This window comes from Lagopus leucura, unplaced genomic scaffold, assembly GCF_019238085.1.
Source record: "Lagopus leucura isolate 7727_CA_CO unplaced genomic scaffold, USGS_WTPT01 Super-Scaffold_774, whole genome shotgun sequence".
NCBI classification, from domain to species: Eukaryota; Metazoa; Chordata; class Aves; order Galliformes; family Phasianidae; genus Lagopus; species Lagopus leucura.
In genome coordinates, this window is record NW_024962258.1 from 6,236,449 (window position 1) to 6,256,753 (window position 20,305).

At 42.2% G+C, this 20,305-nt stretch overlaps 1 protein-coding gene across 4 annotated transcripts in view; it reads left to right on the forward strand.

Moving 5' to 3' along the window:
- The window catches only part of SPIN1 (spindlin 1), a 60,029-nt gene that overhangs the window by 21,617 nt on the left and 18,107 nt on the right, over positions 1-20,305 (forward strand). For 3 of the 4 annotated variants that reach the window (XM_042864907.1, XM_042864905.1, XM_042864906.1), the window contains exon 2: positions 12,835-13,040. In XM_042864907.1, the coding sequence (XP_042720841.1) occupies positions 12,989-13,040 (52 nt within the window). In that variant the 5' untranslated portion in view covers positions 12,835-12,988. Of the gene's footprint in view, positions 1-11,830; positions 11,852-12,834; positions 13,041-20,305 lie in introns of those variants that run through there. The other variant, XM_042864908.1, reaches the window with a different exon arrangement.

Genomic DNA, 20,305 nt, shown 5'->3' on the forward strand with positions numbered 1-20,305 from the left:
GTCATTATGGTCCTTTTTAACCCAGGCCATTCTGTCATTGTCCATATACTGAAAATTGTGGGAACTGAGAAGAGCAGAGCTCTAGAGAACATGGCAAGTCTTAGTGTTTGTTTGTTTGTTTTTTTTTTATATTGGACTGGAGTTTGTCATTACCTGGCAAGTTGGGCTTAGTGTGTTACAGGAGTTTTATTAGGCAGATGTAACTAGTCACTGGTGGGGTTCTGCAGGCTCCATTTTAGGGCCTGTCTCCTTTTATATTTTTATAAATGATTTGAATGTAAGACTTGAATGCTCAAATACTACTGAAAGTGTACAGTAGTGTATTTGGAGGAGCTGTTCACTCACTTTAGGGCATGGAAGCCTTAGAACTGAACAAATCAGAGGGCCACATTAACATCTACAAGAGTGTCAGATTCTATGTCTTATTTGGCAGAGCTGGTTATGTGTACACATTGAGGGTGAGAGGCCAGAGAGCAGCTACAGAGTGGAATCTGGAGGTTTTCTTGATAGCAAGTTAAATCTGAATCAGCATTGTGCCTTGGCAGCCAAAATGTCCAAGCATACCCTGAGGTGCGTCAGGTCCAACAGTGCCCCTTAGCAAGGAAAATGGTTGTCTTGCTCTGCTCTGTGCTTTGTGATCTCACCTTGAGTGCTGAGTTCAGATGGTGGTCTCACGGTATCAGAACATGAAACTATTAGAGAGGGCAGTAAAGATGGCAATGGATCTGGAGAGCAAGAGATATGAAAAGCAGCTGAGGTTTCTTGGTTTATTCATTACAGAGGAGTGGAGGCCTTGCAGCAACCTGGAGCTTCTTGTGGAATGATTGCTGGAGGTGACTTGGAATTTAAACTTAAGTTGAAGGTATAGCTATATTCATTCGTCAAGGAAAGGTACAAAAACATAGTGCAGCTGGTATGCAAGGAATCCATTCCTTGCAGAAGTTCCCTAGGCAACCTTAGATGTTGGCAGCATCATAGAGCTTGATGTGCTAACTGTAAGAGAAACAGCAGGAGGGTGGAGTGAAGGCATTGCAGCCAGGCTCTGTGACACCACCTTGTCACTTTGTACTGATAGACTGTTATTTTTTGACAGAATACCATCTTTTGGGTGAACTCTGTTCACTACAATCTCATACAACTAAAACACACCTCCATCCCAAAAAGCTACCTGTTAATACGGTTTGACCACTTCTCATTTAAGTTGCGCCCTGAGGTCTTCTGTCTATACCTTTGAAGCAAAGCAAGAAAATTTTGCAGTAGTCATAACAAAGGTGTGTATCAATACAGTCACTCAAGCTCCACCTGAAATATTAGAAATAGTTAAAAAAAATTGCTTGAGAGAGTAGATGGCAGGGAAATACCATTGGATGTCAGGCACAGTCTACCTTTAACTTATGAGATCAGTTGACAGGCTGATCCTCTTTCACCCCTATAGGAACACCTTGGGTTAAGATTCAAACACTTGGTTATATTGAGAGTTTCCCTGGAAAACTTGGAAATCTCTGTATTGTTCTATAACTTCATGTGCTTGTGTCCAGGATGTATTTTTCTCATGTCTTTGCATGTGCTTTGCAGACAGTGAACTGGTAAGCCAACAAATCTGTAGTTTATTTAAGCAACAGATAGATACTATTCATTAATCTAGGCATGACAGGTTTTATTGAATGTGACCAAATTCCTTAAGTATGGCTGTGGGAGTTCGGTGAATGCTAGTAATCTGAAAATGCATTGTTAGTACACCTGTAATTGTGGTAGCCAATATATTGAATACAACCAGACTGTTAACTCTGCATCATTCAGAATGAAAGTCTAGAATCCCTAGCCCTTCCTGTACCTGAGGACAAGCTGGAATGCAAAGGCATTTGTTTTCTGCCAAATTACCTTGTACTTGAACTCACTCAGGAGCAGAGGGACAGGAGCTCTCTGCTCTCTGGTGACAATGACAGGACAGTGACATGGAATGGCATGAGGGAGCCAGGACTGTTTAGTCTGGGGAAGAGGAAGCTCAGCAGAGACCTTACTGCCCTCTACAATTGCCTGAAAGGAGATTGTGGTGAGGTGGGAGTAGGCCTCTTCTTCTAGCAATAGGACAAGAGGGAATGGTTTCAAGTTGTGCCTGGGAGATTCAGGCTGAGTCTTAGGAAAAACTTCTCAGAGCGGTCAGGTGCTGCCCAGCTGGTGGAGTCATCATCCCTGGTGGTGGTCAAGAAATGTGCAGGTGCAGTATCATGGAATAGACAGCACTGATGGTAGGTGGACAGCTGAGCAAGATGATCTCAGTGATCTTTTCCAACCTTGCTGATTCTATGTTTCTATGATTATGGCTAATCTTTATCCAGTTGCTTATGCTAAAATGTTTTAAAAGAATTAATAAATAGAAACTATATTGTGCTGTCTCCTGCATTCTGCATTGTCCACAAACTTGAAGTGCAGAACTTTGCTGAAAGGTAAAAACACCTGTACTTAGCTCCAGAATAATTACAGATTTTTTGTCTGTATTGATAGTAGAGTGTATTTTATTATGTTAGCTTTTAAGAAAGTTGTCTTTGTATAGTACATTGCTTTCTTGAAGCATCTTTCCTAAAGCAAAGAAAAAAGCAGTTTTTCTTTCCCTTTGTACAGAAAGTGCAGTATTTACAGCCCCGTTCTTAACAAAAGCCATTCCTATTGGCAAGAAGTGGTTGTTTACATTTCATGTTCTTTCAGTCTTCTATTGAATCATCAGCTACGTCAGTATAGCATTGTAGACAGAAAATTTATTTTTTAAATGTGTATTTTGTTTTTATATATGTGAATGTGCAGGTGTATGCCAGTATTATTTGTTTCTGTACAATTCTAGACAAATAACAATGCACCTATGAATATAGGAAAAACTGTAGACGCTGCTGTCAAAAAGTAATACTTGATTTAGTTTGTGAACTGATTAAAAAAAAATCCATTATTGAAATGTATTGCTCTTCATGACTGTAAGCTGAAAATCACCCTTGTGTTCACCAGGTTTATGTACCTATTATCTTTCCTGTTAGATATTATCACTTCTCCAGAATCCTAGTGATAAGGGAGTAAAGTTCCTAACAAGAGAGAGGCTGATGAGCCTGCAGATTACTTCAAGAAAGCCTTAGAATTGGCATGGCTAAATTCTCACAACACAGAAAAGTTAAGATGATGTTATTAGTTTTTGTGGTTTTGAAAGTAACATAAACTAGAAGTAGGCGTGTGTTTTTATCCCCCCAGTTATACAGGGGATATTTTAACATTAATATCCTCTTTTGGAGAGGGAAGATTGCATGGGATTAATCATTCCTGCTCCAATGCTAGAGTTCAAGTCTAAGTAAGATACCTGCCTCATCCAACTAATTAGTGCTGAAGTCATGTTTAGTTCACGTGTGGTATATACTAGCAGCTCAGAGTTGAATTACAGAGATTAAAATGTTATGGAACCAAGAAATTCCTTCAACCAACATGTGCCATTTTAGAGTGAGTCCTTGTCCCTACATGTCTTCTGACATGTTGCTGCCACTGCTGAGCAGACTATCAGTGCAAACCGATGGGGAGCTGCAAGCAAGGGGAATGTTTTCAGTGCTGAACTGAAATGTTAAGAGTCCACTAGGTGGTACCAGAAGGCCTTCTCCCTTACAGCTCTTAGAGCTGGAGCAGACTCTGGAAGCCGGAAGGCTTTAGTTGATACGAGAGATGTATGTTCTGAATCTACAATTGTGTATCCTGAGTTAAAGAAGGATCATGTTGTGTCGCTCCCTGTCTCTTTTTAAGCATTTCCCCTTTGACTGAATAGGTGCATCAGCAAATTTACTGATGCTGTTTCCTTCTGTGTTCATGGTGATTAAAGGTTAGGTAATACTGCTCAGGGCTGAAGCTTTCAAAGTTGCATTTATTAGCATTAATTATCACTGCAATATTTTGGTGCTGCATAGTACCCCTCTTCTGTGGTGGTAGCATAGTCTTGCTTTCACAAGAATGCAATAAACAGGTTTTGTGCTGTGTATTGCAGTGAAGTGTGTATCATTTGGTGGAAGAGCTAAGATGAACATCAACTGAAAGTTAGCTAGAAAATTATTTAAAGTATTTATTTTTACAGAGCTGAAAACTCATAATGTTTTCATTTCTATAAGTAAGTAAGTATTTATAGAGGGCTGTTAAATGCCTGCAAGCATAGTCTAAGTGCATCCTGTTTTTTCCTCCTTTCACTTTTTTGCTGGAAAAGTACTACTTTTAACATAATTCTGTTTTTAAAGTTGATTCATCTTCTTCCCCACTCTGATAGGATGATTTTACTGTCCTTTTAAAACTGTGTGACTTGTATAGTTTGTGGGGCTTCCTGGTTTTAATCCTAACGCTTAACATTTCTTGTGTGAAACATACTGCAATAACTAAAGCAGTATCAGACAACGTATCTAATTTCCATATTGTTTTTTACAGGTATGCTCTTATCTAGGAAGGTCAGGAGTGGATGGGATCAGAGGGAAGCAAAAAATGAGTTGCAGCTGATTACAAGTCAGAAGAATGCTTTTTTTTTTTTTAATCTGCAGCTGAATTGTTGGTGACCTTTGCTGTCAGGTGTTTGGGGAAAGCAGTATTTAATAGGTAGGCAGTGACACTTCTCTAATAAAAGTTACCAGCAATGTGTAAAAGTGTAGTATAGTTTGTTTTAGACGTAGAAGTCTGCATTCAGTAGAGCTATTTGTCTTTCCTTGCTATGTGGTTGTAATAAAGGGCTTTTCATTTTATGAAATTTTTCTTCTCGATTTTCCATATTAATGGCCTTAAATATTTAGATGATGGTATTAACTATGTTTTGCCATTCATCATATTAACAATCTAAAAATGCATTGTTTTTTTTTTTAAATCAGATGAGACTGAGAAGTTTCATATGCTTTAGAATTCAAGATGTTCTCAAAGTGCATTTGTTTGTCCTAAGAAAGCCTGACTTTATCCCTCCCGTGGTGAAGACATTGAAACTGAAATGTAAATTGAATTCAGAGTAGTAACTCTAGAAAAACTTGTTTCTGTGTTTTTGTGTAAAGTGAAATTTACTCTGATTTTAGAAAACTTGTTGTACTGCTGAATCAGCTCTTCACTACTCAGTACTTCAGTAGTCTTGAGCCTTTAGTTTAGCAGAGTGGACTGAAATAATGCTAATAAATGGATTTTGACTATAAGAGGATTAGGAATTCCTTTTCTTTTTAAAAGAAAATTAGTATGTATGATGTGGTAGTGACTGGGGCTAAGTCTTTTCATTAACATGTCAAAGGATTTCTGGTGCTTTAGTTACCTTTGTAAATATAGCCTCTTAACAACTGATTAAATTAAAATATGTTGTACATAATATTTTTGCCATTGACTAAGAATCTGGGGGAAAAATAAGCACAATATGTAATACATTTTAGTAGAATAGTAGATTGATTCTGTATGTACGGTATGTAAAAAGGTGTTTACATGTAAAAGTTTACATGCAGTGCTTGTGATGTCAGTTTGGTAATATATCTGAGCATGTCTGTGAATTCAGAATTTGTTTACATGATCAGGAATGCTTCTGTTCTAAAATATTTTAATCTCCAATACAGTGGTTTTTTAGTGTAGTAAGGAAAAATTATACTGCATTTTAGAAAAGCGATTAAAAAAATTGCTTTGTATTCTTTGGCATTGTTGTGTATACAGTGGTAGATTGCAGAAGAGATGAAATGTGGAAAAAAGACAGTCCTTTAAAGAATTTTGAGTTTTAACTTCAGAAATTTGTACAGGTTCACGACTGAATGTCTGCTGTAGTTCTTTTCTTCCAAACGCAGATTTTTCCAAAAACTGCGAGTTGACAAACTAAGAACACCAAAAATGAGCATGTAGTCTTATCTCTGTCTTGTTCATTATTCCAGGGAGCACCCCCTGTATTGTTCTAACATGCCTAGAATTTAAGGAATGTTAGTCATGGAAGAACTGGCAAATGCTGTTAGATACAGGTGGATCTTTCTGTGTAACACTTGTATCATACCTCGAGGCATGTCTGTTCTCTTGTTTTTCAGTAAGACATAAACAAGATACACATTGCCTCTTAGATAGGTCACTGGTTTTCTGGTCACTGGTACTCTATTTTTAACCAGTGTGTCAGAATTCATAGCAAATTCCAAAATTGAAGTAAAAGGGAAAAGGCCGGCTTCTGATGAACAGATTATAGAGAGTGTTACAGCAATGATGTTTCTTAAGAAAATGGGGCTAAAAGGATGGGTATTGGGTAAGGACCCAGAAAGAAACCAGAGGATCTTGTCTTTAAATACCTGGCTTCTTGGCTGGTGCCATCGCCAGAATTTGGGTTTCTTTTGACAACCAGTTAGTCTACATGGTACCAGGTTTGTAGGCAGCAGATGGGGTTTGCCTTTCTCAGAGAGGAAGAAAGAACCTAAGGGAAAAGGTAGTGAGACTCATTAGGAGGGCTTTAAACTAGGTGTGAAGGAGATGGGAAAGGATAGTGAGCCTTCCCATTATAAGGTGTGGGAGAGAGTGCTGGCAGGGGCCTTGGAGGACCTGCTGCCATAAGAGGTGCTGGCAACACTGCAGCACATACAAAACTCTGTCATGATGAGGCAGTGACTGCTGGGACAACAGGAGAAGACACTGGGAAAAATCAAGGGAAATGCCTAAAAGGAGTTATGGAGTTATCCTCTTGGGAAGTGGCAAGACCAGCTGCCCACCTGGAGTGCCTCTATACCAATGCATGCAGCTTGGGAAGCTAACAGGAGAAACTGGAAGCTACCGTGCTACCAGAAAACCACAATATATTTGTCATCACCAAAACCTGGTGGAGTGGTTCCCGTGACTGGAGTGTGGCTGTTAAAGGCTACAAGCTTTTAGAATGGATGGATGGGGAAGGAGAAGAGCGGGTGTTGCTATCTACATCAGGAAGGGAATAGTATGTGAAGAGCTGTCCCTAAATAACAATTGAAAGCAAGTCAAAAGCCTAAGAGTGAGAGTCCAAGACAGCAAAGGGAGCCTTGTGATCAGCAAGGCCTATTGATAAGACCTTCTACCTCCAACTGCAGGAGGTTCAAGCTACGGCAGGGGATATCCAGGCTGGACATTAGGAAGTATTACTTTTCAGAAAGGGTGGTCAGACACTGGAATGGACTGCCCAGGGAGGTGGTGGAGTCACCGAGCCTGGGGGTGCTCAAGGAAAGGCTGGATGTTGTGTTGAGGGACATGGTTTAGTGGGAGCTACTGGGAATAGGTGAACGGTTGGACTGGATGATCTTGAAGTCTTTTCCAACCTTGGTGATTCTATGATTCTATGAGGCATTGCAGTCGCAAGCGCAGGACCTCACCCACCCCAGATATCTGCTGGAAAAGTAGCATGGCAAGCTGCAGGTAATCCAGGGGGCTCCTGGAACATATTGAGGATAACTTCCGAAGTCAAGTAATAGCCCCACCAGGAGAGATGTAATACTGGACCTGTTGCTCACCAATTTAAAAGGACTAATTGGCGACATCAGGATTGGAGGTTGTCTGGGCTGTAGTGAACATGAGTTCACACTCCAGAGGGATATGAGATGAAGTGTAAAATTAGGAAGCTAAATGCAGAGCTGGCCTACCTTAAAGGAAGCTTTCCTCAGGGCACAAGAGCTCTCATCCTCTGGTATAGAAAGGCAGGAGACCAGCTTAACCAGGACCTGCTGATCGAACTGAAGAGCAAGAAGAAAATGCACTGGCTGTAATGACAAGGACAGGTTCTTGGGGAACTGTAGAGAGTTCCTCTGGAGTTTCCCGGTGCACTTGGAAATCATACCATAACACCATACACCAGTATGGTTAAGATGTGGAATGACTCATTTATTGTTTAGATCAGTGTATTTTTATACATGCTAGTATTAGCAGTGCTTGTAATTGCGTTTCCATGGTTACACTTACAGAAAGTTTCAGTTCTAGATGCCATTCCAGAACGGACATTATCATGTTCCTGCCCTTGTTACCAACTCCCTCAACTTGGCTTAATCAGGGGTACCATCCCTGAGCCCACGCGCTGTTTTGCTCGCAACAGTCCAAGGACAGGAAAATATGACCACTGTCTTTGAGCCAATCCTCCACAGCAAACAGTATAAAGAAGCTGCTAAGCTGTGTAGGGGATGGGGTCAGAAAAGCCAAGGCCCAGCTTGAACTAAACTTTGCAGGAGATGCCAAAAAGAGTAAGAAGGGCTTCTACAGGTACCTCAGCCAGAAAAGGAAGGTCCAGTAGGTCATGCTTACGTTAGTGAGTAACACAGGCAGACTGGTAATGGCAGAGAAGGAGAAAGCTGATGTACTTTGCAACTTTTTTTGCCTTAGTCTTCTCCGATAAGTGCTCACTGCATAGCCCTCAAACATTTGGTTCTGTAGGAGGGGACTGGGGAAACAAGATCCCTCCCACTGTAAGGGAAAATCAGGTTTGTGACCACCTGAGGAACCTGAACATCCACAACTGTGTGAGTTACGATGAGGTGTATCCCAGAGTCCTGAGGGAACCTGGCTGATGTAGTTGCCAAGCTGCTCTCAATGATATTTGGCCAGATGTGGCAATCAGGTGAAGTCCCTGGTGACTAGAAAAAAGGTAACATCATACCTGTCAGCGGTTTACAGGCTGGTTCAGCCCGGTTCTGTGACCAGCAGGGCGGAGGGATCTGCAGATCCACACCTCCAGGAAAGGGGAAACAGGGGACTCCAAAATACTTGAAAACAACAGCAATAATCTGAGGTGGAACAAATCATTTACTAAATACAGTATTAGCAAAAAAATACAATGAGAGAGAGAGAGAGTCTGTCTGAATGGTAGATAGACTTCACCACAGTGCTGAGGTGAGAAGTGCAGTCCAGTGGAGTGACTGAAGAAAAGCAGGCAGCAAAGCAAGTCAGGTGACCTTGCACAAAGTTACATCTCCTTGCTGACCGCAAAGCCTCCTGGGGAAATGTAGTTCTTCTCCATCGGACGAACATTTGGCATGAGTAAACCCCCCCCCCCCCCCCAGTGCATTACATGATGTTATGGTGTGGAATACTGATAGCCAAAAATCATAAAACCATGACAATAGCCATCATTAAAAAGGGTGGAAAATATTACTCCAGGAACTATCCAGACCTGTCAGTCTCACATTTGTGTCAGGGAAAATTATGGAACAGATCATTTTGGAAACTATGCTAAGGCATGTGGAAGGCAGGGAAATGATACATGAGAACCAGCATGGCCTCACTAAGAGCTGTTTGACCAACCTACTGGCCTTCTATGATGGTGTTGCTGCATTAGTGGACAAGGGAACAGTCCTTGTCTACTAATGCAGTGATGCACTAATGCACTGATGTCATCTATCTCAATTTCAGTAAGGTCTTTGACACTGTACCCTACAACATCCTTCTCTCCAAATAGGAGCAATATGGATTTGATGGGTGGTCTGTTCAATGGATGAACAACTGGTTGCAGGATTGAGTATTGAGTCCAGAGAATGGTGATCAATGGCTCAATGTCTGGGTGGAGATCAGTGATGAGTGTGTCCCCCAAGGACACCTTGATGCTGGGGCCAATACACTCTAATATATTCATCAGTGACATGTGCAGTGGGGTCAGGTGCAGCCTGAGCAAATTTGCTGATGACCCCAAGCTGTGGGATGCAGTTGAAACACTAGAGGAATTGGATGTCATCCAGAGGGACCTAGACAGGCTTGAGCAGTCCAGGCCCAGGTCAATCTCATGAGGTTCAACAAATCTAAGCGTAAAGTCTTGCACCAGGTTTAAGGCAACCCCAATTATCAATACAAGCTGGGAGATGAAAGGATTGAGTGCAGCCTTGTAGAAAAAGACTTGGGAGTACTGGTGGATGAAAGCTAACCATGAGTCAGCAGTGTGCCCTTGCAGCCCAGAAAGCCAACTGTATCCTGGCTACATCAAAAGAAGCATGGCCAACAGGCCAGAGGAGATGATCTTGCCTCTCTGCTATGTGCTGGTTAGAAATCAGCTGTAGTTCTGCATCCAAATGCGAAGTTCTCGGTGTGGGAGGGACATAGAGTTGTTGAAACATGTGAAGAGCCGCAAAAATGGGCCATGGAATGGAACACTTCTATGAGAATAGACTGAGAAAGCTGCAATGTGCAAGGTGGTAGCAGCCTTTCAGTGCTGAGCGAGGAGCTACAGAAAGAAAGGGACAGACTCTTGAGCAGTATCTGTAGTGATAGAACAAGGGGAAATGGTTTCAAATTCAAGGACTGTAGGTTTAGGTTAGATTTTTTTAAGGAAAAAATATTTTACAATGAGGTGGTGAGGCATTGGAACAGGTTGCCCAGTGGTGATGTTGGTGCCTTTCCCTGGAGATTTTCACAGTGAGGGTGTATTAGGCCCTGGGCAACCTGATCCCACTGTGGTGTCTGTGTCTACTGCAGGGGAGTTGGACTAGATGACCCTCAGAAGTCCCTTCCAACTCTAAGGATTCTGTGATGGTTCATCCTAACCTAAGTGTTAACCAGGTGCCTCCTAAACACCAACACAAGGAGTCAACAACCTTAGGAAGCCCGTTCCAGTGTTTCACCACACTTACACAGAAAAATAGTTTTTAAAACCCCAAGTTTTTCCTGATTTCTAGTCTGAACCTGGTAGAACTTTATGCCATACCGCATCCTGCCATCAATGACAAGTAGAAGAGATGATTGCTTCCCTCTAGGCTTCCCTTCCTTACAAAGGACAAGGAGGATGCCTCTGAACCTCCCCTTTCCAGATTGGGTAACCCAAGTGTCCTCAGAATCTCCCTGTAGGATGTGCCTTCCAGGCCTTTTATCAACCCTCCTCTGGAAACTTACAAGTACTTTATCATCCTTGTTATTTTATAGAGTTCAGAACTGCACGCACAGTATTCAAGGTGAGGCTGCACCAATGCTGACTGTAGTGGGAAACTCACTTCTTTTGACTAATGGCTGTGCTGTGTTTAATGTATCCCAAAATGTGGTTTGTCCTTTGGCTGCCTGGGCACACTCCTGGCTCATGGTGAGCCCGCCTGTCACCAGCACCCACAGGTCCCTTTCTGCTGAGCTGCTCTTCCTACCACTCATTTCAGTCTGTCTTTGGCATAATCCCATCCTAGGTGCAGAACTCAGCATTTTCCTACATTGAACTTCATTTTGTTACTGATTGATCAGTGTTCCCATCTACTTAGATCCCTTTTCAGAGCCTCTTGTTATTCCAGGAAGTCAATACTGCCTGCCAGTATAGTATTGTCAGGCAATTTTTCATAAGGCTGTCTTCAACTTTTCTTTTTGGATAACTGATAGGGGTGTTGAAAATAGCTCCAAAGTTGTGCATGGGGGAAACGATGCTAGCAACTGTTTGTCAGCCACTTGTAGCCCCATTGACAGCAAGCCTTACAGGCAATTCATCACATTTTGTCCAAAAGGATACTGTGGAAAACAGTGTTGAAGGCCTAGTCTAAGATAAAGTCGAGGAAAACTGCATCTACCACCTTGCTTTCACCTACTAACTGGGTTATCTTATTGTTTGTTTAACTCAGCAGATAGCTAAGCACCCTCTCAGCTGTTTGCTCAGTCTTGTGGGATGGTTGAATGAACCAGGGCAGTGGTGGGGAAGTAGGGCTCATCGGTTGAAATAAAACTGTTTACTAGGAAAAGAGAAATAACAGCAATGATAATATGTGCAGAAGTAATACATATACACGTAATGTTTATGTGTATTTGCAGAACAAATGATGCAAAGTATAGCTGCTCACCACCTGCCCAGCCATTCTAAGCAGCAGCTGCCCCTCCTTGCAAAAGCCTCCACAGTTTTATAGTTTTTCCACATGATGCCATATGGTATGGAATATACTTTTGGCCTGCTAAGGTCAGTTATCCTGGTTCTGACCCCTCCAATCTTTCTGTGCCCTGTCAACCCCCTCACTGATATGTGTATATAATCAACGAATATATAGATGTTATAATTATGAAAAAAACAAGAGAGTTTTGCTAAGCAGTTATTTTAGCAAAAAAGAGAATAAATAAGAGTGCTTACCCTTGTCCTAGGCTCACTGTAAAACTCCAAAGGACAAATCTCCAGAAAGAAATCCTTTTCTACTGTTGTCATCTCTTAAATGGGTCTAGGAGAGGTAGAGCCAGGCTCCACCCCTTCCTGCAGCACAGGTGAATTGCCTTCACCTCTGCTCCCAGGGCTGAGTCATTGCTTGCCTCAGGTGATCAATTAGAGGTTCAGGCCGTGATTCAGCAGTTCCCTTGTACATGTGACAGTATGTGAAGATGAAATGTCCTTGGCTCTGTGTAGCATTACTCAGTAACAAAAAATTGTAAAATATCTGTGTGTTATCAGTATTGTTTTACTTCTGAAGCCAGAGCACAGCATTATACTATGCTCTGTCGTAGTTTAAACTAGGACAGTCATCAAATTAGCGAGACAGGCTTTTCCTTTCAAGAACCCGTGTCTGGTGATTGCTGTATCCTTTAAGTGCAGTTTTTTTCAGGCAGTGAATTTATAGTAACAGGCCAGTAATTTCAAGGCTTTTTGCTGTGCCCTTCTTCTAAATTGGAATAATGTTGCCTTTTTGACCAACAGTTCTTCAAATTTCTAGGTAATAAAAAGGTTTCTTTAATTTAACTTCTAAATGGAACTTCTAGAAGTCCTTAGTTATCTCCTTGATTATCTAGATGAATGTGATGACTAAATACTTTAGGAATCAGATGAATTTAGGTATAGAAAATCACCAAGAACTTCTGCAGGTCTTTACAAACCAGTGACTCATTCAGCCATGAATGCTTATTTCAAGTTAAGTTTCAAATCAAACAATTTAGTGCTTTGCCTATTCTGTTTTTCAGAGTGTGTCTTCTGCTTTTGAAGAAGAACAAATTCATGATTGAATAGTGGATTAAGTAGCAGTTTCTCTTTGAAGAGTGAGATCTCCTGAAAGCTGGGAAGAACTGGATTTTCACCCTAGTCCAGCAGCTTTGCTGCTCACTTAAACACAGATGAATGAAGACCCCATTTGGAAAATCACCAGGTCAGCGATCCAGAGCTGATGCGGGTAAGCCTCCTTTTCAGTTTTATGGATTTTGTTTGCTTGTTTGCTTTCAGTAGGTAAAAAATATTCTTGCTTTTATAAATAGTTTTTATGTCTCAGTGTCTTTATATAGGCGTTACTACTTGTGTCTTAAAAGAGTGTTTACCCATGTTACAGAAGCTGACAAAAAGACTCAAGCAGATTTAATTTAACAATACAGACGTGCATATAAGAAGTTTATAATGTAAAAAATATTAATGGAGCTGTAAATTAAACACCTCCTTAAAAGGAGGAAAAAAATGAGTTTGTTGTAGACCTTCACTGATGTTTTCACAGGAGACATTTTCTTCTGTTTATCCCTTGTATGGGAACTGCTGAGTCACGGCCTGAACCTCTGATTGATCACCTGAGGTGAGCCATGAGTCAGCCAGAGGAGCACAGGTGAAGGCAATTCACCTGTGCTACCGGAAGGGGTGGAGCCAGGCTCCACCCCTCCTGGACCTATTTAAGAGCTGGCTACCAGAGGGGAAGGATCTCTTCTGGAGATCCTCCTCTTTGATATCTTCTAGTGAGCTCAACCCAAGGGTAAGCTCTTCTACTTATTCTCTTTTGTGATCCTTGTTTGCCTTACTCTTTTGATTATATTGCAATTATAACATCTTGGTTATACAGCTTTGCCTTACTCTTTTGATTATATTGCAATTATAACATCTTGGTTATACAATCCCTGAAGTGCTGAAACAAATAGAAAGAAATGTATACCCCTTGTATTTATAGTTTGATGTAACTTCATCAGAAATTGTAGAAGAGCCTCTGTTAAGCACTACAAAAAAGTCTGTCTATAGACTGCTGCTACTGTCTTATCTAAACTGAAAATTAGTCATAAGTATTTTATAATCACGTAAGTGCAAAATGTAAGTAAGCATGCTTTATGACAATTTGGGCTTATTTGAAGTTTTGCAGTTTGATAGACTGCAATCAATTGCAGTCTAGCGTACTCTGAAGTGAGGATTATCAGCAATGATGCAGTAAAAGCATGAAGTGGTGAAGAGTTGTTCTGTGTTTTTCTATGTTGCCCTTTAGAAACAAAACCAGTTCAGTCTTTTTTTTTTTTTTTTTTTTTTTTTAATTTTTAATTAATAAAAAAATTTTTATAAATTTAACCTTTTTTTTTTTTTTTTTTTCCGTGAAATTACTTAATGTTTTCAGAGAGAAGTAGAATTGCCATTTTTATTGTGTAGTGAAATTAAACTCATGACTGGCCAGCACAGTAAAAAACTTTGTAGATGCATGATGTAGGACATTACCTAAAATCAACCATTCTGAATCACTGCTTTTCTGAAATGTCAATAAATCAAATGAATACAATTGGGTAAAATTGGGAAAGGGAGTCATCTTTAAAAATACCCATTTTGCTGCTTTCAAGTACTTGCCGAATTCATTCAGAACTGAAGCACCCAATGAAGGAAAATTCCTTTGAAACCTTTTGGTAACTTATTGTTTTTACATGTCACTAGCTTCCACTAATGTTAATTTGCTGTCTATCATTTGAAACATATACTAATTTCAAATGTGACTTCTGCAACTAGTTTTAATAAATCGTCTCAAAGGAATGTTGCTTTTCATAGGAATGATCAATTGCAAAGGCAGTATATATTGTATATATATATATGTTTGTGTATATAAAGTACTCCTTATTTGCATCAGCATTTTAAGTTTAAAGACATACTGTCATCCAAAATCCAGGAAGAAAACTCTCCAACTCCAGCGCAGTGTTAGAAAGTGGCATTCCTTTATTTCTTATGATATGCAAGCACAACTTCTCAAGCTCTGCATTTGAACAGTTGAGACATACATATGCAGTACACTGGCATACATATTCATTCTTTTTCAAGGACTCATAATATGCTAATGTCCCTTAGAGTATGCTCAGTGGTATCTCAAGTGGTCGAATGGTCACCCACTTCTTCCCATTTTTCACTTCATCACTAAATCTTTGACTTACTTTCTTCCACTTTTCCCCACTTCGGAAGATTTCCATTGCTTATTAGGCCATGATGAGCCACTTTTTAAAAGCAATACATGTGGAGCCTGAGGAAAATGTCCTTGCATGTTTTGAGACAGATGATATCAAGTATACTATTGTGACTCCATTGCTTTGTGCAAGGCAAAATCATTGAGGCAAAAGATGAAATTATTCTATTATTTTCTTACTGCAGAGTTATTGAGGAAAACAAGACTATTCATCATGAAATCTGAAATGGAAAATTTTAGAACTATCACTTATGGATTCCTTTCACTAATACATTGGTTCTTAAATCAGTGTACTAATTCCTATTGCTAACCAAACCAACCTATATTGGTAGCAATATGACAGTATAGATGTAATCAAAATCGCATTCATTTACAAATGAGAAACTGTACTTACAACAAAACTTGTCAGGCTTTTTGCAGTTTTGAGTAGGAAATAAGAATCATGTTTCTTGCCACTGAAGATTTCTCTGTCTTACTTTACAATAGTTTTATGTAGTTTAATTTTTTCCTTTGATCTTGGGAAGAAAGTGAAATGCACAGAACTTTGTATGTAAAAAAAACAGAAGGATTTTAGTAGTTTGAATTAATTTTTTAAATTCCTCTAGGGAAAAGAAAACTAGAACAGCATTTCAAAATGTAATTTGTTCTAATGGATTTTACCACTTCAAAGGAGTAATGTTTGTAACCCTTCAAAGACTCTCTCATTTTAGTTTCTTGAAAAAGTTTTATCTTGACAAGGGTGTGATGGTATTTTTTTAGTAAGGGATGGGCAACACAGTGTCACAGAGTTATCCCTAGATCTGTGTCCATGATGGCACAAGCCTGGAAGGAGACAAAAGAGAGAGGGAAAAAAAAGTATTAACTTTTTGGGGTGGGACGAGGCCCTGTGACTAATGAGGCGAGGCATCTGAGGGCTGTGCAGTCTGGGAGAGGAGGAGAGGGGGGAGGGTAGGAACATTGCAGATAAGTCTAAAAAAAAAAGCAACAGCAACAATCTGAGGAGGAACAGTAATTTACTAAGTCCAACAAAATCAAAGGAAATGAGAGAGAAAAGAGTGTCCAAATGCGAGGTCTTATGCTAGTAGACTGCAGGGGAAGCACGTGCTTTTCTTCCCAGCAAGCTGAGTGAGCAAGAGGTGGCTGGTGTACTGCCAGGAGCTCCACCTTCCTTCCTCTGTGTGAGAAGTCTTCCAGGAATGCCGCGCTGCTCCTCCTTTCCCTTGCGAGAACCAAAAATGCCCCCAAAAAGGCAATCCACAGAATAAGAACAATTAACTCTGTAACTCTCACTGTTTTACATGATGTTATGATGTGATATACCAACAACAAAAATAGAAAGAACACAACATACAGGCATTTGTTGGTGCATCACCAATCTTGTGTGTGACAGGGGTTGTTCAGTGTATATTTTCCTATTTTTATTAATGGTGCTTGTTTCACATAATCACAGAATGGTCCAGGTTGGAAGGGACCTCAAGGATCATGAGTCTGCAGCCTTCCTTGCCACAGGCAAGGCCATCAACCTCCCCATTTAACACTAGACCAGGCTACCCCAGCTCCATCCAGTCTGGCCTTTAATGTCTCCAGAGACGGAGCATCCACAACCTTTCTGGGAAGACTCACCACTCTCTGTAAAGAACTTCCTCCTGACATCCAACCTAAATCTTCCCTCCCTCGACTTAAAACCATTTCCCTTGTCCTGCTGATACCCACCCTTTCAAAGAGTTGGCTCCCCTCCTGTTTGTTGACTCCCTTTAGGTACTAAAAGGCTGCAATGAGGTCAACCCGCAGCCTTATTTTCTCCAGGCTAAACAAGCCCAGCTCCCTCAGTCTGTCTTCGCAGGGGGGTTTCTCCAATCCTCTGATCATCTTATCTTTGTGGCCCTCCTCTGGACCCTCTCCAACAGCTCTCTGTCTTTCTTGTACTAGGGGCTCCAGACCTGGACACAATACTCCAGATGGGGCCTCACAAGAGGAGAGTAGAGAGGACAATCACCTCCCTGTCTCTGCTGGCCACCCCTCTTCTGATGGAGCCCAGGATACCATTTGCTTTCTGAGCTGCACACTGCTGGCTCATGTTTTGTTTTTCATCCATCAGAACCCCCATGTCCTTCTCTGCAGGACCTCTCTCAAGGACTGCTCCTTCCAGTCTGTACGGATGCCTAGGATTCCTCTGGCCCAGGTGCAAAATCTTGCACTTTGCTGTGTTGAACTTCATCAGGTTCACCCGGGCCCACCTTTCAATCCTGTTGAGATCCTTCTGAATGGCCACCACATTCCTTCCACCATATCAACTGCACCACTCAGCTTGGTGTCATCAGAAAGGTTGCTGAGGGTGCACTCAATTCCGTCATCGATGTCATTGATAAAGATGCTAAAGAGTACCGGTCCCAAGACAGATGCCCTGGGGAATGCTGGTCTTCATCTGGACATAGAACCATTGATGACCTCCCTGTGTCTGCAGCCTTTCAACCGATTTCTCATCCATCGAGTGTCCACCCATGAAATCCATGTCCCTCCAATTTGGAGATAAGAATGTGGTGGGGACCGTGTCGAAGGACTTGCTCAAGTCCAGGTAAATGACATCAGTCTCCTTTCCATCATAGAAGGCCACTAGATTGGTTAAGCATGGCCTTCCCCTGGTAAAGCCGTGCTGGCTGTCTCAGATCATACGCTCATTCCTCATGTGATCAAGCATGTCATCCAGGAGGATCTGTTCCATAATCTTCCCAGGCTCAGAGGTGAGACTGACCAGCCTGTAGTTCTCTGGGTCCTCCTTGCTCCCTTTCTTGTTAATGGGAGTGATGTGACCCTTCCTCCTGTCATCCAGGGCCTTACCTGACAGCCACGACCTTCCAAATATGATGGAGAGCATCTTGGCAATCACCTCAGCCAGCTCCTTCAGATCCCTGGGATGCACGCCATCTGGCCCCATAGATTTGTACACATTCAGACTCATGAGGCAGTCTCGGAAGTTGCTCTGCCCTTACAGTGGGAGGGGATTTACCACCCCAGTCCCACCTAGAGTTTTAGGAATGCAGGGTTCAGAGACGTGAGAAATACTAGAATCCTGGCTGCCAGTGGAGACCGAGGCAGAGCTCATTCAGTACCTCAGCCTTCTCTTAGTCCATTGAAGCCAGTTCTCCTTTTACATTTACCAAAGGAGGTACACTTGTTTTGACTTGTCTGTTCTGGCCAGTGTACCTGTAGAATGTCTTCCTATTGTTTTTCACATCACTCACCAAGTTCAGTTCCACCTGCACCTTGGCTTTCCTGATCCCACTTCTGCAAGTCCGGACGGCATCCGTGTATTCTTCCCAGGTGACAAACCCTTGTTTGCAGAGCTTTCTTTGCCCTCAGCGTGCCCAGCAGGTCCTTGCTGAGCCATGCTGGTTTCCTACCTCCTATGCCTGCTTTTTTATTCAGAGGGATGGAGAGCTCTTGTGCTCTCAGAAGGCATCCTTGAAGAGTAGCCAGCTCTCCTCAACATCTTTGTCTCTAAGGACAGCATCCCAGGGAATCTTGGCCAACAATTCCTTGAACAACTTACTGTTCGCTCTTCCAAAGTTCAGGGTCCTGATGCCACACTTTGCCAGGCCCGCATTCATCAAGATCACGAATTCACTGCAGCCGAGGCTGCCTCCAACCTTAATGCCTTTAATGGTCTCCTCTGCATTGGTGAGCACCAAGTCCAGCAACACTGCACCTCTGGGTCAGTTTGTCCAATACCTGGACCCAAAAGTTATCATTAGTGCATTCCAGGAGCCTGCTGGATGTCTTGTAGCTCATCATGTGGTCTTTCCAGGAGATATCTGGATGGTTGAAGTCCTCCACCAGGACAAGAGCCTGTGGGCATGATGCCTCCTGCATCTGAAGGAAGAAAGCCTCGGCAGCAGTTTCCCCTTGATTGGGTGGCCTGTAGTATACTCCTATCACCAGCTGGCATTTATTAGTCCTGTCCCTAATTCTAATCTGGAGGCTAAGAACCTGTTCCTGACTTTCTCAGAGGGAGCTCCTCACAGTCTATCCACTCTTTGATATAGAGGGCAACTCCCCGACCCTTCCTACCTTGTCTATCCCTTCTAAAGAGCCGATATCCCTCAGTGGTGACATTCCAGTTACAGGAGGCATCTCACCATGTTTCTGTGATAGCAATAAGGTCATAACTTTCCAAATGCATCACGGTTTCCAACTTGTCCTGCTTATTTTCCAGGCTGTGTGTGTTAGTATAAAGGTACTTCAGCTGGGCTTTCCATCTACCACCTTTATAGTGGATCCAGGATCCCCTAGAACAACAGCATCCCCAGCATCCCTCTGCCCTCGTCCATCCCTTTGTTCTCCACCCTCTTTTCCCATCAAGTTTGGTATGAGCCCTTGAACTACCCGTTCAACCCCAGTGGCCCTCGTTTTGTCCCCTTCCCCCTTCATACGTAGTTTAAAGGCCTTTCAATGAGTTCTGCCATTTCCTCAGCGAGGATCCTCTTACCCCTCAGAGACAGGCCACTTCCATCTGCAGCCATCATGCCAGGTGCTGAGAAAATTGCCTCATGGTCAAAAAAGAACCAAAATTCTTGTGTTTGCATCAACTTCTAAGCCATTTATTCATGAGGTGGGTTTTTTGGATCCTCTCATTATCCTTCCGTGCTACTGAAGGTATAGAAGAAAAAGCCACCTGCATGCCTGTTCCTTTAGCTACCCACCCCAGTCCCATGAAGTCTTGCTTGAGAGTTTTCAGGCTTTTCTCGGTGACTTCTTCACTGCCAGCCTGAACTATCAATAAAGGGTAATAATCAGAAAGGTGAATCAGTTCAGGAAGTTTCGTAGAAATCTCCCTGACCCCAGGGAGACAGCACGTCTCCCTGTGGGTAGGATCAGGCCGACATATGGGGCCTTCCTCTCAGCAGGGAGTCGCCTACAACAAGCACCCTTCTGTCCTTCCGGGTGGAGGCAGTCTTGAGGTGTAGGGTCAGCCACTTCACGCACGGCAACCTCATGGGTGGACCTCCCTCCACACCCTCACTCACTTCTCCCTCAAGTTCCAGGGCCTCAAACCTATTGCGCAGTGACACATGGGGAGCCAAGGATGGGGGATGTCCACTTCGCTGAGCCAGTATCTGTTTCCACCCATCCTCCCCTCATAAATTGCCTTGATGGCAGGGCAGCAGATCCACCTGTCTGGTGAATATCACCCTGGTGCCTTTTTGGGAGAGAGTTATGCTGCTTTTGCCTGTGCCCCACACCCTCCAGTTCTTCAC